Below are 21,861 nucleotides of genomic sequence, written 5' to 3'. Positions count from 1 at the left end.
CTTTTCCTTGTGAGTTTAGTGATAAGAAATCAGCTCTTGCCCAATGTGCCCACACACTGAAACCCAGTCTTTTATCAAATGACATATCTCTTATGATTTCTTTCATTTTAGAAATTTTCTTAGGGCTTCAAAGTTGTGTCAATTTCAAAAGGAATGGGATTTGGAGAGATAAAGGGGAATAATCTCCAGGACTGTCGTATGTTGCAGATTACTTTGAATTCCATCAAATGTTTATATCATCTCTGATAAACTCATTAGTGAAGTATCTGCAGAAAACAGTGATCTCAAAGGAGAGTTTTCAATTTCTATATAAGTGAGAGAGAAGGGGGGAAACTTGTAAACTGAGGAAATATAAATATAAAGAGATTTCAATAATATATATAGTATCAAAAATAATACACATAAAGGATGTATTTTTCCTCAAAAGTTCTAAATGCAAACACTTTCTGGACTGCAGCAAATACAAGTATTTTTGGGAAGATGGGATAAACTATGTCTGAACAAGTAGCTGTACCTATTTTTGATCAGGATAAAAAAATTAGAAAACATTGTCCTGAAGTTACAGTCTCACAAAAATGATTCAGATTTCTCAGAAATAAAACGTAGTGGAAATAATTGAAAGCAACATGGTGCAATTTATACTTGCCTGGATGAAACAGTTTTGGGTTAGCATAGCTGTTTTTGTTTTCAGCTAGAAAATGGGTGTATTAAAAATAGAATGTCTGTTATTTCTAGGAAAAATTATTAATGAAAAATTGATTTTGTATGCTGGTTTAAATTAAAATACATTTTAAACAAAACCAGATCAAGATAAAATTCTACCTTATGATATTGTAGCATATTGCAAACTTCCTTTCCTGAAACCTTGTCCTAGATGCATTTATTTTGCTTGGTTATCACTCAGATCAGCCTGATTTGATACAATCATTTGATGTACACTCCTTAAATAGCTGTTTTCGCTTTTCACCGTGCATATACAGCTTTGCACCACTTAACAAGAAATCCTTTTTAATCAAGTTAAAAAATAAAGTGACCATCCAACTCATAAACAACCCCCCCAATAATTTTCCTCTGTTTAGTGAAGTTAAGCAGAATCAGAATTGCTGTGGATATTGATTAGCTTCTTTCTGCACTAAAACTGTAGTGCTACCAAATGTTCATTACACTATTAACAGGGAACATGGGGGGAAAGTCTGTGCTGCTTGTTCACAAGAGGACTTGTCAGTAATCCTTCTGACTTTGGTGTCCTCAGTTGGGCACTCAGTTGACTGTTTGATCCTATCATTTGCACTGCTCCATATCTCTGTAGTTCTCTTGCAGTCCTCTTAACAGTATACAAAGATAAAGCTAAACGTGGTTTGTTATTGGTATTTGCTCACACTAAAGTCTGATCAAACTTTGGAAGCATTAATTTTGCTACAAGGATTATACCCTTCCTCATGACTTTTTTTAAAGGTAACAATCTAACATACTTCTCCTGCTGTGAGTTTGAGGGGAATAAAGCTCCAAAACATTAAATAGAAATGTCGTGTTCTTCTTTGAAGGTGTACTTCTTTCTCAAGGGTTGAATTTTGTGAGCACAAGGAGCTTCCTTACTCCCCATGAGAGGTTATTGCTACTTTGTTAATTGCTTCCTTATTTGCTGGGCTGGGCTAGAATAAAGGTGAGGACTATTTTGGGACTCTGCACACCACTGGAAGAACAGGAACAGTTGAACTGCATTATGATTTGTGTCCATGCTTTTGGGCAATGCAGGCTATGTGCTTCCCCACATTTTACTAGGGCTGAAAGGCTACCAGTTCGGCTTTGATTTTATATGCAGACGAAAGCAGTATTATACAGGGAAGGTGAATCAGGTGCACACTGACTAACCTAAGTATAATTAATTAATTCTTTACTTTTTTTTATAGATTTGTTCGGACCGTGCTACCATTTTCTCAGGAGTTTCAGCGAGATAAGCAGCCTAATGCACAACCACAGTATCTCTATGGATCAAAGGTTGGATTTAATTCCTGTTACATTTATGGTTTGCTAATGTTTAAAGGTATCTCTTTTTAATTATAGAAAGTGTGGTATATGAAAGTTATTAAATAGCCTGAAATACATTCTGTGTGTATTTTAAATTGAACGTACACTTTTTTTCAGACTTTGCTGTGAAGCTCACCATATGTTTCAGCCAAAGTGCAAGTGATTAGTCTGATGGTTAGTCTTATTTGACATAGCTAAAAATAATTCCTTCTCTCAACCACCTTGCATTGCACAGTTGCTTATCGTGGCAGAGCAGACTTAAAGAAAAGATTAATTACTCATCTGGTGAAGTGAGAATGAGAGCCCATCTTGGGTGCAGCTGCTCCCTTGTTACAGTGAGCAAGACTGAAGTAAAGAGAAAATATAGGAAAAATTGCTTCAGATGTTATCTGACTTCAAAGGAATATAGATTCTGACCATCATAAACTACCAGATACCAAACTGCTTAAATTATTTTTTTTAAATGTAGCATTCCAACCAAGGACCTCAAAGTAACTGGGATGAAATTGGAATTCAGGTCATCTCATCTCCTGCATTAGCGTCATGTTTCTTGCTTTGCAGATTAGGAGTGCCTGGAAGATTTATGCAAGTTTTCAGTAGAAGTGTACATGACATGCACTCACCTACTCTCTGCCTTAAGGCCATCCCTGACACTAAGGTTGGAAAGGAGCTTATGTGGGTGACAAGTTGAAAGAGCACTTGACACAAGAGAATAGTTGTGGGTTTTCGTGAGGCTACCCGAGTGAGGAAAGTTAACCTGTGTTCAGAGGACCAATGCTATGCTCATAACAATAGATTTGTTCTCCCTAATCACTGCAGATCTATTTTCTTATGCTTCAGAATTATTACCTGAGTCTTAATGACCATTAAAGGCATAATGCATTAACAGATATCTACATTTTTAATATCCAGTCAGAAATATTAACCTACTTCCAACAGCAGTAAAAACCAGCAGTGATATCTTCAACAAATCATTTGAGAATATTTAACGAGCTGTTGTTCTATATTTTGCATTGTTTTTCTGAATACCAGGGAGGCAAATTTTAAGTATGGAAAAGATAAATGAAAATAGAAGGATCAAATTAGAGAATTGACAATAAAAAAGCTTTAAAATTTTTTATTATTATTTAACATTATTTAAAAATATGTACTCAGTTATACTTTTAATTTATACAGGTGTGCTCTAAGTGTCATGTCAGGCTACTTTCATTATCTACCTTCTGCTTAAACATGAACATAATTAGTCCGTGTATTACTGTTATTTCTGTACATCATATCCTAGTTATGTGGTGCAATTTCTGCCCAGCAATCTAGTTTTTGAGAGCTGAAGAGATAGCTCAGAAGTTACAGATTTCAGTCCTAAAATATCTGTTGTATTTGTAAAACTTTCGTACTTTTAAAATGTAAAGGAAGTAGAAAATGATTCACATGTCTTAATGTGGAATGTAACAGCTGATTGTTTGGTCCTGTAGATAGTGTTTTATATAATTATTTGCCAACAGGGAACAGTAAATTATAGGAAAGTGGGATTTTCTTACATTAGAGTTATTGTGTTCCTTACTATTTTAGGAGCTGACCAGATGCAGCGTAGAGCAAAAAACCCACTGAATTTCATAGAGATTGCTAACTCAATTTATTTGAGTGATGATACAGTGGGGTGAGTGACAGAGGATTAACTGAGGAACACTTTTTTATCAGTCAGGTTACATTATTAAAATGAGTTTAGTAATCTTTACTCTGAGAGCTCTACATTTTCAGAAATCTTGATTATTTTTATCTATGAACGGAAGCAATTGAGGAGGGTCTTACTTGCATTTCTGGAGCAAATTTCATAACTAAATATGCCTATATTAGCAAATATTCCTGACTCTCTGTAATTTTAAATTTTTACAGGGGTATGTTTTTATTCTTGAATCTAGTGTGGTTCGAAATTGAGGATATCTGAATGGAATTTTTTACACTTCTACTGTATATAGCCAGTAACAGATAGGAATTCTTACGGGATGGAGGCTGCACGTTCTAGTGTGGAATATGACTGCATGATATTATTCTGTGTAGTATATACCAGGCTTGTTACAGAGCACATCATTGTTTGGGTCCTTTAACTATTACGTTGTTCAATTGCCTCCTGACTGGATAATAATGAAATATGGAGTAGCTGTGGGTTTGGTTTTTTTTTTTTTTTAATTTTCTCTTTTTTGAGTTCTTGAACTGTTTAAGATATTCAGGTGAGCGCTTCACATTGATCATTTTGCCTTCATAGTGAAGAAATGTCTTTTCCATATTGGATTTTTTTGTTGCTGGTTGGTTTGGAGTTTTTTGGCATTTTGGAGTTTTTAGGTTTCTTTAGCAATGCATGTGTCTATTTAGGTCAAGTCAAGAGTATTTTGATTTCTTGTGCATATGTACACTCATACATGCATGTATTGCACTGTAATGGCTAAACACTTTCTGTGCAGAAGCTTTGCATGAGCAATATGCTTGTATAAGTGTAATTAAAGAAGGTTTTAGTTTGGATCTCCAAGTGTTCACATATTCTCATATATTTCTAAATTAATCAAAGCATTTGGTCTATGCTAATGTGTATTGATGCTTAGCACAGACAGTTGTAGCAACATTCTCTTTTGCATCTAAACTTTCCTGAGTGGTATCTTCATCCAATTAGCAAAACAAAACCCCGCAGATAAAACTTATTTCTCCTGGCTGAGACGGAAGCAGAGCTGTCAGGTGAGAAGGGGCTGACCTGCAAAAGCTCCTCAGGCTTTTAAGTGAGCTGGAATGTTTTAAAAGATTGTTGAGCATGGTCATTGAAATTCCTTTACTCAGGTAAGGTGAGTGTAGGATTAATGAAATTAATGTTAGCAGGTTGGAATTTGGCAACAAGGAGTGGATGCATAAAATATTTAATAATGTACATATAAGAAAGAGTCTCCTCTGGGGATTTGAACTAACTTGGCATGTTGATGAAATACCTGGTTTTATAGAGGTTGTGTAGACCAGCATTTAAGAACTTACTTTCTTTTTCAGTATTTTCCAAAGAGTTTCATGTTTGCATGTCTCCTGCATTTTGTAGGTGCTAACTCATTTGTTTTCTGAAAAACACCCCTTTTGGAAGGTACTTTTCAATGTGAATATAATGGTTTTTATCTACTGCTGGTAATTAACATCAATCTGCACTATGTTGTAACTTGTTATGAGTTTGGTAATCACTTACAATGTTTGCCCCTTACTAGATGACGGTTAAAACTGGACAGTGAACTACCAAAACACAGAACTGCTAGAATGAACCTGAATGAATCTGTAATAAAACTTTCTGAGCAAGAGAGGAAGAATCATGTAGTTTTATGAGCGTGTGATGACATGAGTTGTTCAAAGCTAGTGGAGAACACAGATGACACTCTGTATACATGGCTCATTTGCAGTGGGTGTGAGATGGTTCATTGATTGTAAGATAATATAAATGTTTATCTAAGTAGTGCACAGTAAACTCTGTGGGTGGAATGGTGTTATACTTAGATGAGGTAAATCCCTTTGGGAGCGCTTCAATGGTACCACTTTGTTGTCTCAGTCTGATACAGACGTGTCTTTTTGGGTATATGTGTTTATATACAAATAACAAAATTCAGTAGGTGAATTGCCTGTTAACTGCTTTAAGACTGAACTGCTTCTTGTTATCAGTAGGATATATACATGTGTATGTAACATAAATGTATGGAAATATGTGTATTGGACTGCCTTAAAACCCACGTAAAGAAACAGAGATGCAGAGAAGTAAACAGGTTTTCAAGGACCCAAGATGTTGGCAGAGATAAGAATATGTGTCTTGGCTCCATCCCTTTAACATTAAAATCATCTTTTCCTTGATGAAAACTCGATCACAGGAGTGTTACCGTTAATTTGATTACAGAAAGATATTAAAGCATTTTTTCTGTCCCCAGTACCCAGCCACCCCTTTTCGGAAGTTAACCTGTAGTGTTGGCTTCATTGTCTGAAGAGGGTTTTTCAGCATCTACTTCATGAAAGACCATCATTTGAAACAGTGGTACACTGTTATCGTTCTCAAGTTTATTTGAGACTGATGTGCAAGACAAAGAAAAACATGTCAGCTGGAGGAAATGCTCTGTAACAGGTGGACAAAACGTTATGGCTAACTTCACACAATACAGATGCCTTTTGAACTGATTTCTAAAAGTAATACTTGCCCCCATCAGCATACATTTCTGTGTGCCATGCTTATCCTAGTAAAAAAAAAAAGAAGATGCATCAAACTTATGCCAACTTGTGTCTTCCTACCACTGTGAGAGTTGATGCCTTTCACAAGTCGTGGGAATTGTTGTCAAAATAGAGTAGCTGAAGAGATCTGCTACCTGCTGTGAAATTGGGCACTCTCTTGCCAAAATTGTACGCTTCCCTAACTTCCAGGGCACGGTGGAAAGGGATGGCATCTGCCCAGCTAACAGTTCTCCAGCCTTTACTGGTACAACTGAGCTGTGTCGGTGAGAGCTGAATTCACACATACATTCATACCAATAACAATTTAAAATGCCTGCAGTCACAGTGTACCTTTGTTTTCTAGGCAAAATATCCTGTATTTTATATGTACTATATAGCAATACTAAGATTTATTATGTTTTTATGGAACACAAATGCACTTAAGAGATTTAAAACAGGGTGACTTATGCATGCAAGTCAGACAAGAGTTGTAATGTTGTGAGGGTGAACAGGTTTCTGTCTAAAGGACCTTGGCACTTTGCCATGAAGCTCGAGGCAGAGTAAGATAATTGGCAGGTTTTCTTCTTACAAAAATAAAATGTATTTTTACTATCTTGCTCTCCTTCATTACTCAAAATGTACTGTGCAATCAGAAGGAAATTTGCAGCTGATTAGTGAGTTTTATCATTGAAACTGAAAGGGAAAGAGATAAGGAAGGGCCGGGAGCTGCTTCTCTGAATTCCATTTCCTCTACAGGGAGTCACTGGCCCGTGGAGCAGAAGGTAGCTTGTGGTGGGAGCAGAAGAGTGCAAAATATGATAACTCAGGATGTTTCCTTAATTAGAAGTGTCCTTACAAAGTCACTGTGCTGCATGTATTTAGACCAAGGGAAAATTTCAAAGACAGATGAAAGGATACCACAAAAATCCTGATGAGTTTAGCTTACATACTGAGACTGACCTCAATGCACGTGGGAGCTATGGAGAGCACCGTGGACAGTGAAGTATATGATCTGAATGTAGTAGTTTGCAGTGTGTGGTTTGGGAAGCAGTTAAATTTGTATGAGTAAAACTCACACTGTCAAACCACTGCACTCTGTGTGTATGTTCCAGTTGCCTCTAGTGTAGCAGTCTGGTTTGCCATCTGAAAACTTGAACTCAGTCTTATTCACTCTAGTTAAAAAAAAACCCCACACAAAACCCCAAAAACCTACAAAAATTCTTATGGTCACTTTTGATTAATTTTTCTATTTGCTTGCTGTTTTAGACTAAAGAAAAGCAACCAAAAAATCCCCTTGAAATGTAAACCAATTATTTGCTACATGCTTCATTTTAAAACAATGGAGTGTAACTGAAGTGCTCACTTCTTGGGAATGTGAACCTTTGCTTCTGAGTACTTCTGGATGCGTATAGATTGTTGGAAAGGGATATGACACCAGAGGTACAACTGAGAGTGCTGGGGTGAGAAGTCAGAGCTCCCTGTTGTGAGCGCTGGCAATGCATGTGATGTGTTGGAAGCAGTTGGGATATCATACGTAGTAAAAATCTTCTCCCTGACAAAGGGTTTCTAATTTATAGCAGAGCACTGTCCCGTTATTGGGACTTGTTCCCGACTTCGAGAAGTCGACTTGACAGGCTCGTTGCACACAGAGGGATTCTCTATGATTGTGGCCAGCTGGATGCCACCTGGATGCTTTTCTTCAGTGTCCTGCATCTGTTGTCTCTGTCTGCTGAACTCCTCTGAGGTGTAAGCCACGCTTTTGGTCCATGCCTCCTCGTGGTCTTGTTTGGAGGTCCTGTTTTGTTCTTGCAAGCGCTCGTGTCTCCTGCGGCACAGGAGATGCAGGCAGCCGTAGAGGAGGATTGCAGCAATGATGAGGAGCAGGATGCTGCTGGTGAGCCAGATGCCCAGTGCCAGCTCTTTCTTGGTGTTGCTCGCAGATGCCGGGTCTCGTTCCAGTGTGTTAAACACTCTGCACTGGTCACTGGAGGGGTTTGCGGACTGGCAGGTCACGCACATGATGTACGTGGTTAGTGGAGTTAGGTTTTCAACAACAAAGGAGGAGCGACTGGTGGGCACCCTCTCTTCCTTCTGAAAGCTTTTTCTCGAGTAACTGGATAGCATGTTGTTCCAGTTAGGGTGGTACATGATGCTGTAAAAGCTGTCAACACAACCGGCCATTTTTGGCCAAATTACCACTGCCGTGTTTCCTGTGATGTTTTGGATGGTTATTCCCATCAGTATGTTGCTTGTGTGTTTTTTTTTCTCTCTTGATGCTGATCTCTCTGTGGAAAGGGAAGACCTTCTTTGGAGGTAACTGAGAATCTGTGGCACTGAGGATGTTGTGTGGATCTTAATCGTAGTGCTCTGTAATTTAGGAATGGAGTTTATTAGGAAAGTATGCTCTCATCTTTGGTACTGCAATGTAAAACTGTGAGATTAAAGTTCATAGAGTTTGGGGTATTTTAAAATGTGTATTTCTCTTCCAAGTGAAAGGATAAACATAAACTTAGAGAAATTCAATCAGAGTTGCTGCCTGTACAAGGGACCAGTTTTACCTTTTCTCCATGAGAGGGTGAATTTTTGCAGAATTTGCAATCAGGGAATAACTTCCTTTTACATTTTTTTTTCCCAGGTGATAATGGAAAAATGCAGCAGTTGTTTTTTCTCTAGTCTGAGTATCTTGCATTTTATGTTAAGTGGAAAAAGAGTGTTGGCAGGAGTGGATATTGAGGGATAAATGCCTCTACCATCCACAAGTCTTCATTTTTGCCAGTCACATTCAATTGAAGAACAAAATAGTATTTGGAAACATCACCAGATATTATTTTGTCTCCAGTATTTTACATTAGTTTCTTATTCACGAATATGAATATGAGCACCTCTCCTATAAAGACCATGTGAGAGAGTTGGTACTGTTCAGCCTGGAGAGGAGAAGGCTCCAGGGAGACCTTACAGCACTTTCCAGTACCTAAGGGGGGCTGACAGAACAGCTGGAGAGAGACTTTTTACATGGGCAGATAGTGTTATGACAAGGAGAAATGACTTTAAGCTGAAAGAAGATAGATTTAAATTAGATATTAAGAAGAAATTCTTTACTGTGAGGGCAGTAAGGCACTGAAACAGGTTGTCCAGAGAAACTGTGGAAGGTGTCTATGCCCATCACAGGGGTGTTAGAACTAGATGATCTTTAAGGTCCATTCCAGCCCAAACCATTCTGTGGTTCTGTGATACACTCCATTTTTTGCTGGTGGATTAGCACATCTGTAGCTACTGCGGCTCCACTGCGGCAGTGGCTGTGACGACTGTACACTGGTGGTATCAGTATCACAATATCTAGTCTTGATGCTAGTCAGCCTCTTGGAAAAGCTTTCTCAAGTTAAGCTTAGTGAAATACAGCTTTCACTGTAGCATACCTCTTGGAAAAGTAGTGGGTTTTTTTTTTAAATTACTAATAGTCTTTTCTGTTCTAAATGATTTCATGTAATCCCATAGTCTGTCTGCCCTGAACTTCTCCTCCTCATAATAAAATTCAAAATAGAAACCCTGCCAGTATTTTGAGATTCTCAGTATATGTTACCACTGTAAATAGTGAAAGGAAAGCATCTATTTTGTGCAATTTTCTAAACACATCTATGAAAGAATATATAATAACAGCCAGTGGGTATTTTCATTTGGTTTTGCTTTTACTGTTGTGGGTGTAACTTTTGAAAAAGAGCTTATCTCTTCGTTTAATTGTCTGTTTCCAGTGGCACTCATGTGAAAGTTTTTCTTCCACTTGGAAAGTTTCTTACTTTTTTAATGAAGATAAATGACCATGACAATAACACCGTATTTAATTGTTTATGACTTAATTATAAAAATGAATTTGTTATGATCAGATTTAAAATGTTACATCTCCTGGCTAAATAGCAATTAAGTATTGAAAATTCTCTGAGGAAGAAATCTTGTAAGATTTGCTCATAACATGTTCTGAAATTATTCTGTAATACTTATATTTTATACTATATAGAAGACTGGAAAAGTATATATTATTTTAGTGGGATTTTGATAGTGACATTACATTAATAGTAAGAATTCTATGCCTATTTATGTATGAAAATTGTTGCTCAAGGCTTTTGGATTATACTTATTGGGAAGTGAGAAGAAAAATATGTATGTTTATTTTCATTATGATGTAAAGCCATGGATATGAATGATCTGAGTAGATGCCACTGTTCTAATTATGTGGTAAGTGCACCCTTTTAATACAGAAACAATATAAAGGAACTGAGTTTGCTATCAAATAAACTTATCAGACAGACACATTTTGGCATCTACCCAGCTACTGCAGATACTGAAATTGGGTGCATTAGTAAGATCAGAGCTTTTACTTTCTCGACTGTCTTCTCTTTAGCTGGTATATCCCTAGCACTTAAAATTATAATTTTTTTTTTTAGAACACTTCCTAACACAACCTAGAAACAATAGTTTCACCAATTTAATCCTCACAGCATTTTGTAAGTAGAATGTTTGAACTGTAATTAAAAAACAATGATACGTTTCTAACATTACAAAACATCAGTTATTAGAAGACACATAGTTACTGACATGTAAATGTTTGGAAAAACCATTTGATGTTTTATGGATTGTAAAGTCAGTACTTACCGTCACTTCCTGATGGAAATTTCAGAACAGAATTTTCATATGATGCTGCTGCTGTGAAAATGATTTAGATACCAAGTTTTCTGTATCCCTTTCCACATGAATTATTTCCTGACTGATCCCCTGTTTGCCAGTTTGCTTTTTCTTCCCCTCAGATTCCCTGGATTGAATTCTCATTGCTTGGTGATTTCAGTTTTTTTCTCCGATGCTGCTAGTGGCATGGTTTCTTTGTCTCTTCCACTTAAATTCATGCAAGAGCACATCTTGTCTAAAGATGCTGTTGCCTGGCTTTTCAAAGACTATACAGGAGAAAAAAAATAATGTCTTTTCCCCCCCCTCTTGCTTGCCTCTCCTTGGACAGTGTTCTGCTTGAGCATCCCTGTTATATGCTCTTGTGCGTGGACCAGTGATGCTGTGAGTGATTAATGTTAGCACTTAGATGACATCAGCAACTAACAACTCTTTTTTTTTTTTTTAATTTAAGTAGGGGAGGGAGCAAGTATAGATTAAAAAATAATGAACAACAACTTGTCTTCCCTCCCTCTCCACCCCCACTCCCCTTTTGTTAGTGGCTTCTTCTCTGAGGATTTTATGCTTTTGTGCATCATGGGGGGGAAGTGGTGGTGGTGTGCAATGGTGTTTTCTAAATCCCTTCTCACAGTTCATAAAGCTTCAATAATCCAGCATTTACAGTGGACCATTTTAGGTACTGTCCTATGAGGTTTACATTAAAGAAAGATGTATTTTTAGATTGGCTGGCTTCTTATTGTGAAGTTTTTTAAATACTGAAATCATGGGTTTAGGGCTTGCTTGTCTATGACAAATTTTTGCTGTCTGAAGAGAAGTTCCCTCCCCTTAACCTCACAGCAGTAAAAGACTTTAACCTACTGAAGTAAAATTCTCCTTGTGCTATAGTCAAAATAGATAGTTTGGACGTGTTTGTTGTGGAGACCTACCTGATTGGAAACATCAAAAGCAAAAGGGGAAATCTCATCTTTTAGGGGCAGTTGTGTAAATGCTTAGTGTACCAGGACGTTGATCTGCACATCTGTTCTTAAAGTTTTCCCAGTTCTCTCCACCGTCTTTGCCCCGGAGCCCTTTTCCATTTGCGGAAAGCTCTGGAAATGCACAGGTTGCACTAGAGGGATGCTGCTTTAGACTGTCCCCCTGGTGGGACATGTTTGGAGTTTGGCCTTTTAGCCAGCTCTGATGTAATAGCAGGACTCTGCTATGTATTAGGATTCTAATACTTATTCAAGTGTCTGTTTTAGTTTGCATCTAGAATGCAATTTTTAAATTTCTAAGACCACAGTTGGAAACTAGTGTTTATATAGAGATTTATAACAAAAATAAAAATATGCATTTTCGATCCTGATTGCTTCTAAAGATGGTTTTTAAGTCTTTTTCTGTTATGAGACTAAAATCCTTCAGGAGCTTGGTAGAATTTCATTACTTGAATTCCAGTATCTGGTGTTGACTTGCATAGGTAATTAGGGCAGGATCTGTATTGAAGGGAATGTTCTCCCTGGAAAATTTTCTGTAACAGCTGTGTGTGAAGTTAAAAGTCTAATAGTATGCTGTTTTCCATGTATGTATTAGAGAGAATGAAACTGCAGAAAATAAAAGGAAACATGACAGTGCCTTCTGTAAGAAAGGAGAAAGAAAGAGCAGAATTCCCTCTTAAAATTGAATTTCAGGATATTAGGAGAACAACTCAGTTGCAGAAATGGAAGATGTCAAGTTATCTGATCTGTGGCTTCAGCAAACAGTTCTTAAATCCCCATACAGCACCAGTCTGTACAGTTGTGTTCACTTTCATAGAAATAAATGATAATATGGCAAAGCACCTTGTCCTATTTATACAGCTCTTGAAGAATTTCCATGAGGTTACATCCCAAACTTAGATTTGCTTTGATCTTGTGTACAGCTAAGGGGTTTGAAGAAGAAAGATCCTTATTAATTAGTTGCAGAGAGCAGTAACTGCAGAAGGCTTTTTCTTGGAGGTGAGTACTCAGTGACTTAAAACAGAAAATTGAAGTGACTTCTTTCAAGATGTTTTGTGCATAAAATGGATGATATAGGAATAAAAGCTGTACTTTAAATTCAGGGATCTGAACGTTGACTTTGACTACTCTTAAACCTTTTATACTCATGTAAATAAAAAAATACAAAAGAGGAGATGTTCGTGGCTTTATAAATGGTAAATGGAAGATATCTGGTGGGAAAAAAAAGTGTTTACAACTTTGTCTTGCTAATACAGAGATTTTGGTTGAAGTTCCTGCCTTATAAAAGGGAAACTCTGTAATTAAACTTTCCAGAGTGACAGTGGGATACAATGTTATTTTAGTTTTATTATGCTTTAAAACACTGTTTAAATTATATTAGTATAAAGATACAAGCAGACAAAGTTTCCATTAATCATATGTGTTCTCTCATTTTAGGCATTGAATCTGGCATATTCCAGCATCTACAGCAACTACAGGAATTTTGTTGGCCCCCCTCACTTTAAAGTCATCTGTAGACTTCTTGGATATCAGGGCATTGCTGTGGTGATGGAGGAATTGCTGAAAGTTGTCAAGAGCCTGGTATGCTAATTGTCTTTAATTTTCTGCTATTCCAAAGGGTTTCTGGTAGGAAATGTCTCAGGGAAAACAAAGTGAAAATAAGATCTTGGATAAAAATAATTAAAATAACTTCCATTGAGGTTCAATATAAACTGGACTTGACAGTCTTGTGCAAGCAATAGATATACCTTGGTACCCTGAGCAGTGTTTTGAAAACCTGAGATTCTTCATTAGACATTAATTTAATTTGTGGAGACCTATGATGTTAGGGCCTAAGTGGACTCTGGAAAAGTGTGAATGTTTCAAATTAGTTGATTTCAACTTAAAGACCATACTGTAAATTTTCTTTCTTGATATGTTTTTGACAACAGCTGGAGTGTGCTTTCTGCCTTGAGCCTAACTTCAGGGCTGTCACTAAGGACATCATTAGTAGATGACTCCTTAATAACAAGCCAGGTTTGATCTTCATGTTTGATCTAGCAGTGGTGCTTGGACCAGATGTTGAAGATGTTACCCATACAGCCTGGGTACCCTGTATTGGAAAGGACCTTTTCTGTAACTAGGAGGAGGTTGAGGGACTGACTGTTTGCTATATTATTAGTATCTATATATACAGCCATAATGTACTGCAGTTAATTTAAGCCAAAGAAATTGTCTTTTCTGCCCTGTCCCTGTTGCTTGTAAGAAGCTTCCTGCCAAAAAATCTGGCTGGGGAAAACTGTGGCATTCATAATCACACTTCAGGCACTTGACACATTTGGCAATTTGTTTACAGTAATTCCCAAAATGTTCTAATTACATTTTTGGTGTTCTAGAAAGGCTGTAGGATGCTTGAAGAAGTGCTGTAGTCAAATCTTCAAGGAAAGAGGAAATCACATATATTTTTTAGGGTTTGGGTGTTGAGTGTTGGTTTGTTGTGTTTTGTGGGGGATTTTTTTTTTAATAACGTAGTGGTAAATCTTCTCAATTCATTAAAGGTGGCATTGAACACTTAGTCATTTACTAAGAAAGTTAAAAGGCCTGGGGGAAGGTATCCTGCCAATGCGTGATGCAGATGCTCAGATGTGGGGAGATAGAAAAGAGATAGGTATCTAGTGGGAGGAAGACAGACTTGACTGTAGGCTGGGAACTCAACTGGTATGTCCAGAAGAGCCAGTTTGGGCAGTTACAGTCATATCTGATCATCAGCTTTTCTCTCTTGTTGCTTTTGAAAATATTCAAATGCTTTTTGAATAGTTTTGAAAGTATTCAAATGTAACCTTTTTACCAAAAACCTAAAAGTTAGTTGGACAGTAGAGACAGTGTGCAAGACAAGAGCATGTTTTCATCTTGCCTTTTTGAATATGATGACTGGTGGAATTAAATGCAAGATTTTTAAAACTGCTTTAATTCATGTGTAGTTTGAATGCAATTCCTTGTGAAGTTTCTTCGTTCAATAACACTGACATGTTTGCATACATTTGTTTTCTCTTAGTTACAAGGGACAATTCTTCAGTATGTCAAGACCCTAATGGAAGTGATGCCTAAGATCTGTAGGTTACCAAGACATGAGTACGGCTCTCCAGGTTAGTTCATGTTTGGTGTTATCACAGCAACCTTAATAAGATGATACTAACCACTGTCTTCTAGATCTTGTATATATCTGTCTTTCCCTTCCTCTTTTGTCTCCTGACAATCAGCAATTAGTCTGTGTTAGACTTTGGTGTTTTGTTTTATTTTGTTTATTCCCGCAACATGAATCATTGAATGCTGGGCTTTCTGAAATTACATAATAAAGTTTAAAGTCTTCTGTGCATAGGGCAGAAGGATGGCAATCTGTATATAGACAGTCTTAAGATATAATTGATCTTGAGCTGGGATGTTCACAATAGTTTGTATTTCTAGTCTTTCTCATAAGTGTGTTGAGCTTCTCCTCTGCAAGTTAGCCTCTCACATTTTTTCTTTTTAAATGTCTGATTTAGATAACCTTGATTCTCTGGAACAGCCTCTATTCCCTCTTCCTTTGCCCTTATCAAATGTCAGATAAAAGGAGTGATACTGCTGAGAGGCAAACTGGTCCTGCCAGAATAGTTATGTCTGAGGCTTGTGTGGGGTGCATCTTAGCTGCTCAACAGGAGGAGTGACAGTTGCAGGAGAAGAAATGGCTTTGAAAGCCACTTGCCACTATGGAGAAATAATTGGCTAATTAGTATTTATCACATTGTTCACTGAAATTTTGAATCTGCTTCCCCCCTTCAAAATATTCCTCCTCCACAACTTCTAATTAACACAAATTAGTCCTTCCATGTGCCACCCACCTCCTGAGTTTATTTTTCCAGAGTTGCTTAGTTTTATTAAATGCCACTCCAACTGGAATGAGGTTGGGTTTTTTCTGCTTCCCACAGTTTTCTTGACGTTCATTACCAATATTAAATGAAACTGAGGCCTTACTAAGTGTTTCCTTCCTATTTTTCTCCCTAGAGCATAGAAATGGATGAATCATGGTAGTTAGCAATATAAAAATAATGTATCTGAGGCTTTTATCAATTCATTAAAGTCTTACCTCAAAGAAACCTTTATCACACTGTCTTGCCAATTCTCCCTTTCCTCTCAAAGACACCAGACAGAAAAGACTTGTGGAAGCTCAGGGCCCCTCTATCCCTCTCTCACATCACGGGAGCATTGCATTCATTGTGCTCTCTGACACCTACCCATCATGGAGCTGTCTGTCCTTGGAACAGCTCTGACTCATAAAGCAAAATGTTCTCTGTGATGAGGATGTGCTGTAAATTTTAGCCCTCATCTGATATCTGGAGAGGAACTGCCAGATTGTAGAAGGGGGGGCTCAAAGTGTGCTTGATTTCAGTCACTGTCCTCACCTTTCTGTGCTAAATTCTCCTCTGTAGCAGTCTTTGCCACACCTTGTTGATGTGTTTTGCCACAGAAAATGCAAGCCAATACATGCCAACTGTTGACTGTTCTCTCCTCTGCCTCCAGAAGCTTTCTCAGAAATTACTGGTTGTAGTAGTAAGCCTGAGTGCTATGGGATATATCTGTGTGCTGCTTCTGTTTTTTTATAACAAATCATTCAATCACTTAACTGGCACTACCTACATACACAGACCAGAACTGTGATTCCAATCCCTAGATTAAATATGTAGATTCTCATCTCTCTTGATATAACATGCATTTATCAATTCAGATTAATTTCCTGAGTCCATTCTCCACAAGCAAAGCGATTTAAGTATGCTCAGTAAATAAACCTCTGGCTCTTTCATACACTTTGGACTTTTTATTTGGAGAGCTTTGTTTGGTCTCTGCTGATTGCAGTTCCTTGAGCCATACATAATCAGCCTTCTAGACTTGTGGATTTCTAAATGATGGTTTATTCCTGCTAAAAGGAGCAGAGTACAGACAGTGGCATCAGAGTTGTTCAGGACTCCTCTTTGCCAATGGGTTTGTTTCCATAGGAACAGTCTAAAGCAGTGGGGAACTTGCTCATCTTGTAGTCATAAAAATATTTGTCTAAAAATACATTAAGCATAAAGATTTTTAAAGGGACCTTTTAAAGTTGCTGAAGCTCTTAAAGGAGTATTTGCCTTATAAGAGTTTAAACTTGAAATTTCATCTTGGAGGTAACATTTTCTTCTGCTATTTTTGAGTATTTGAACATGGCATTCCTACTTTTGATGAATGAGTATCGTGCCGCTCTGAAGTGTTGTTGAATACCATGAGGAAAGTAATTTGTCATCTCTGCTGTGAGATGAGGCTTTTGTCACTGGTATACTACCCCTCCAAAAGAAAGTTTTTTTAAAAACTGATGAGTTTAGCAAGACATAAACTTGAAGAGAAAGTAGCCTAATTGTGTATTTTTTCGTAAGTATAGCATTTCCGTATTCTTCAAAAAAGCCCCAACAAAACCAAACCAAAAAACCACACAAAACCAGACCAAAGAAACAAAACACTCAAGCTGGTGCAGGACAAAACACTTGTTACCCCAGACCATGATCTCTTGAAATCCCATGTGTTAACACCACAATTTGGGGAAGTCTCCCAATGCCCTGTGCTGCTGGCTGCTGTGTTCCCATCTCGCCTGGGCTGATTGTACAGCTGGCAACACCTTGTGAGCTGCTTCAGCACAGCAGTCTGGCAAAAAAGCAGTCTTCCATGGCTTCTTTTTCTAGAATATTTCAGGTCAGACTGTAATAGGAACTGGAACAAGCCTGCACTGGGAAGCATGGGGGAGACCAGTAGTGGTTGAAGGCTGCTGGGGAAGCATCACTTGGGGCGTAGCAGAAGGGTTAAGTAATGCTTCCTGTTATCCCAGGTTTTTGATCAAACTCAGACAAGTAGGAGAATAAGTTGAGGCACAATGGCTTAAGTGCTCACTGGATGAAGGGAATGTATTCATAGGTCTTTCTGAAATCTGTCCATTGGAGAAGGATTTGTGAGACCATCACAAACTATTTGAAAGACCTAAATCACCTGGTTGACTGCAAAAGGGCAGTAAGGACTGGTTAAATATGCAGAACAATGGGGTATTTCTTTCTAGCAAAATAAACACAGTGCACAGGCTCCATGGTCACAATTCCTGGATACATGGAAGTGCTTAAACCTTATGAATATTTCTATGCCAAGGAATGGCAGGACCAGTGATATGCAGAGTTAATGATGTCTCTTGTGAACCAAAGAAGTATTTGGAGCTAGTATTGAAAAGTATGAGTGTATTGAAATGTATGAAAGTGAACATAGACTAAGGGTCATTATAGCACCTGATTTCTTGGGAGCAGTTTTGCTATTGCAGATTATTAGATTTTATTTCATAATAGTCAAGTCAGTTCTTTGCAGAAAATAACCCAAAACACACTAGACCAACAATTATATTAAAGATCCGGTTTGTTTTTAGTCAGAAATTCAGTTCACTTGTCATTAGTCAGAAATTAGCAGCTCATTTTTGTCCTAATCTTTTAGGTACCAGAATTGTTCAAGCTCTGGAACATGTTTGATTTCAGTCTGTAGGTGTGAACTGAGAAATGAAAGGTGACCAAAGTGAAGGACTCCAACCAGCTTTGTGTTGCATGTGTTGATTTGCTCAAACTTCCTAAATGAATTAGTGTACAGACAGCACAGCTGAAACTTGGCATCTGCAGTTTGAGTGCTGTTTGGATAGGATTTTGGAAGCAGAGAAGGAAGCTAATCCTTTACTAATCTTCTGTACTTTACTGGATCTATTTTATATCAGCAGTCTTTGCTTCTGTTGAGATCTGTGTAAATCAGAAACTGGGATTATAAGATCAATTATTATGACACCTAATGTCACCCCATCTGTAGGAATAGAGGGATTTAATTAAAATTGCTTTCTTGGAGAGGAGAAGCAAAAACCTTGATTCATTTGCTTTGCAAAATTCGGTGTCTATATAAATAACTCAGTAACTTATGATTGCACCTTAGGGGAAGGAGGAAGGTTACATGCAGTTAAGTGAAATTAACTTTCCTAAGACACTTGTTCTTTTTCCAGGGCTTCTGTAGGCATGCATAGTATTTCATAAAAATACAATTCTGTGTACTGTACACAGAAGTGTAATTGGGAATGCCATTGCTTGAACATTAATGAAGACATGATGACGTATTTCTGCCACAGGACTCCACTGGGGAGCAGATTGTGCTTTCATCAAAAATAACCTATGTAGCTCTGTAAACTTTTTTCTGTTTTGCTGGTAAATCAAGCCCTTGATCTAAAGGGAAGTAGTACTCAGATAATGGCAGCATTTGAAACAATGCTAAATGCATGCTAAATACTGGCTGTCAGCTTTTCAAAATAATGTCACAATTTGTTCATGAATGCATCTGTGTGGGTGTGCATATTTGTATATCTGTATATGGAGACTAGGGCTTTGGGTGAAGAAATAAGGAACTTTGCTAAGGATTTTGAGAGGAGCTCTGCCACCTGGACTGGCTGTAAAAGAGAATATGTAATTTTTATGGTATGAACCTCAAACCTCTCTGACTTCTACTATCTTGCTACTTTTGGGTGGACTTAATGGCTCACTTTGGTGTCAGTCACACTTTCAATATGAGTTTCTTTTTGCTGTTCCTGGTTTCTCTCTGTGCCATCCTGCTTCTTTTTATTTGCTGTAGGTGACACGGGTTATTCTCAGAATTTCACTACCCACGAAAAAATTTCTCATCGTCTTTCCAGACATCAATCTTTTTCTGAAACTCCCCACAAAATCCACAGGCTGGACAGGGAATTGAGTGGAATCTGAAAACCCTACCCTTTTCCATCCTTGTCATGACCAATGATTGTTTCCATGTTGTGGTAGCAGAATTGTCCTCACTGTTCTGCTCAGCTTCTGTTTCTCACCAAGTTGCTCTCCACTCACCATACAAGCTAAAAGGAAAAACATCTCCATGACTGTCCATGTCACCAATGTCCTGTTTGCTGAGATAGTGCTTTCTTGCCATGGTAACCCTGTGGAGAAGTCTACTCACTGTGTTTCAGGGAGTCTTCCAGCACTTCTGTTCATCCATCATCAATCTCTGTGTACGTGACGCAAATACTAAGACCAGAAGCATTGGTAGGTGTTCTAGTTTGATTTTCTTTGTGGCACAGACGTAAGTTCAGGATAGCACAATAGACTTTTGTTTCCAAAACATCTTGGTATAAGGATAGTATTTGACTTGACTTCTGCAGTTGATCCTCAGAAGATCTTTCTTTCTAATTGTGGAAACCCTTTCATGAGCAAATACAAAGGAAATACTAGTGTAACTAGAACACGCTGTACACTTGTGGTAAAGCTTCCCTAACTTTGCATGGTTTTCCTGGCATCAAAAAATTTTCTGTGAGAAGTTTCCTGCCTTTTCAACTTCATCTTTAAAACAGGAGTCCCGGTACTCAGTACTCTAGCATCCCATTGCCATGGTGGGCAGGTGTATTTAAATGACAAACACAAGTGTTCACTGCTCCTCATACACCTGGCAATTGTGACTGGCCTGTATTCCTCAGCGTTGAAAGAACACTGACAACCTTTTCCAGAGCTTTTTCATTACACAGTCCCTCCCTGTGTTATGGGGAGGAGGGAGTTGGTGATGTGCTGGCATGACTTGTTTGCTTTTTAGCTAGATGTAAATGTGGTTTTTTTGAATAAATTAAGTTCAGCAAGCACTTGCTACATCTGACCTTTCTCCATTAGTTTTTCAGATCTGTTTTTCTGTCAAGTCACCAGAGTACTAAAGTTAGGTCTGAAATTTATCTTCACTGAATATATGTGGGAACACTCATTTACTGCTAATTTTCTATTGACAAACACTTCTTTGAGATGTAACAGAGCCAGCCCTGCATGACCTCGTCATGTACTTTACTGATGTTTCGTGTTACTAATTTTGATCATATAAGACTTTCTGTAGAAGTGTGGGAGTTAGCTACATAGTTCTCTCCCTCACTGTATGTTTTCAATTTCCTCTGCTGAATTTGAGGGATTTCCTTGGAATAGATAGGATGCAGGCTGTATTTTATATTTGTGTGCTCTGCTCAGCTGTTGCCTTACTGGGTAGATATCAAAGTCTAATCTCCTGCATGAGAAGTGTTCATCATTTGTGTTGAAGAAGCACATGGGAAGGTGGTGATGGGCATCTGTGTTCTCTTTCCTTGTCTTCTTTCAATTGCTTTAGATGCAATTGGGTGGAGATTTATCTGACTTAATTCAGTGTAATGGAAATGAACTGCCATATGCAGCATTCAACTGGAAAGCTTTGTATGATGCATTTTCTTCTGTTATCAGCTGAGGGGTTTTGGTGGCTTTTTAAAAGGGGCAGGCTTGTGCAGACAGATGGACAAATGCTGATAAAAATTAACTTGTAAAAAACTGAAGAGCTGTCTGACCTATTGTAGTTCTCTGCTCTTCCTCTCCCATCCTGCACATCACTTTAATCTCTGTGGTGCTAACCAGGTCGGGTCTCTGCAGAAGCTGCTGAGCCCATGGTTTCCTGGGCTTATCTCTAACCAAGGGACTGCACAGCCTTTCTGGGGCTGGAGGGTAAGGAGCTGGAAGTCCACCAATGTGTTAGGTATCACTGTTGTTTGGGAGAGGTTTGGTGGAAAAGATATATGTTTGTGGAAATTAAGTGGTTTTGAAAATCATAGTTTTAGTTGGTTTTTATCAGCTTTTGGCAAAACTTTGACAGAAATTGTTCTGATTATGCTTGTCAGTAGGATCTAAGCCAGCAGAGCTTTACTTGTGATCTCTGTATTTAATTGCTTTGTGAGGTTGCAGATCACCTCTGGCCCTGTGGCACTGTCAGTCATACCCTGACACTACTCCTATTCCCTGTATCTTTAACTCTCTGCTCCTTGCTGGCCCTGTCATCCATGAAAATAGCAACTGTGAATTGAGCATGTCAGGTGGTGCAGCAGGTTGGGGAACAGAGGCTAGAA

General features: G+C 38.0%; 2 protein-coding genes across 4 annotated transcripts in view; one reads left to right on the top strand and one right to left on the bottom strand.

Moving 5' to 3' along the window:
- The window catches only part of CYFIP1 (cytoplasmic FMR1 interacting protein 1), a 56,960-nt gene that overhangs the window by 27,388 nt on the left and 7,711 nt on the right, over positions 1–21,861 (top strand). For all 3 annotated transcript variants that reach the window (XM_018084188.2, XM_018084189.2, XM_018084190.2), the window contains 3 exons: positions 1,911–1,998; positions 13,326–13,469; positions 14,923–15,013. In XM_018084188.2, coding sequence (XP_017939677.2) covers positions 1,911–1,998; positions 13,326–13,469; positions 14,923–15,013 — 323 coding nt within the window. The remainder of the gene's footprint in view (positions 1–1,910; positions 1,999–13,325; positions 13,470–14,922; positions 15,014–21,861) is intronic.
- LOC103765007 (fibronectin type III domain-containing protein 9) lies at positions 7,383–11,264 on the bottom strand. Its single transcript, XM_008931962.3, has 2 exons — positions 10,888–11,264; positions 7,383–8,607 (listed from the first exon to the last, which is right to left on the bottom strand). The coding sequence occupies exon 2, from the start codon at positions 8,476–8,478 to the stop codon at positions 7,807–7,809; it is 672 nt and encodes a 223-aa protein (XP_008930210.1). The 5' UTR covers positions 8,479–8,607; positions 10,888–11,264; the 3' UTR covers positions 7,383–7,806.

The sequence above is a fragment of the Manacus vitellinus genome, unplaced genomic scaffold (assembly GCF_001715985.3).
Source record: "Manacus vitellinus isolate BGI_N305 unplaced genomic scaffold, ASM171598v3 scaffold_7_pilon, whole genome shotgun sequence".
Lineage (NCBI taxonomy): Eukaryota > Metazoa > Chordata > Aves > Passeriformes > Pipridae > Manacus > Manacus vitellinus.
Note: the sequence above shows the minus strand (reverse complement) of the source record. Positions and strands in the feature narration are given on the sequence as shown.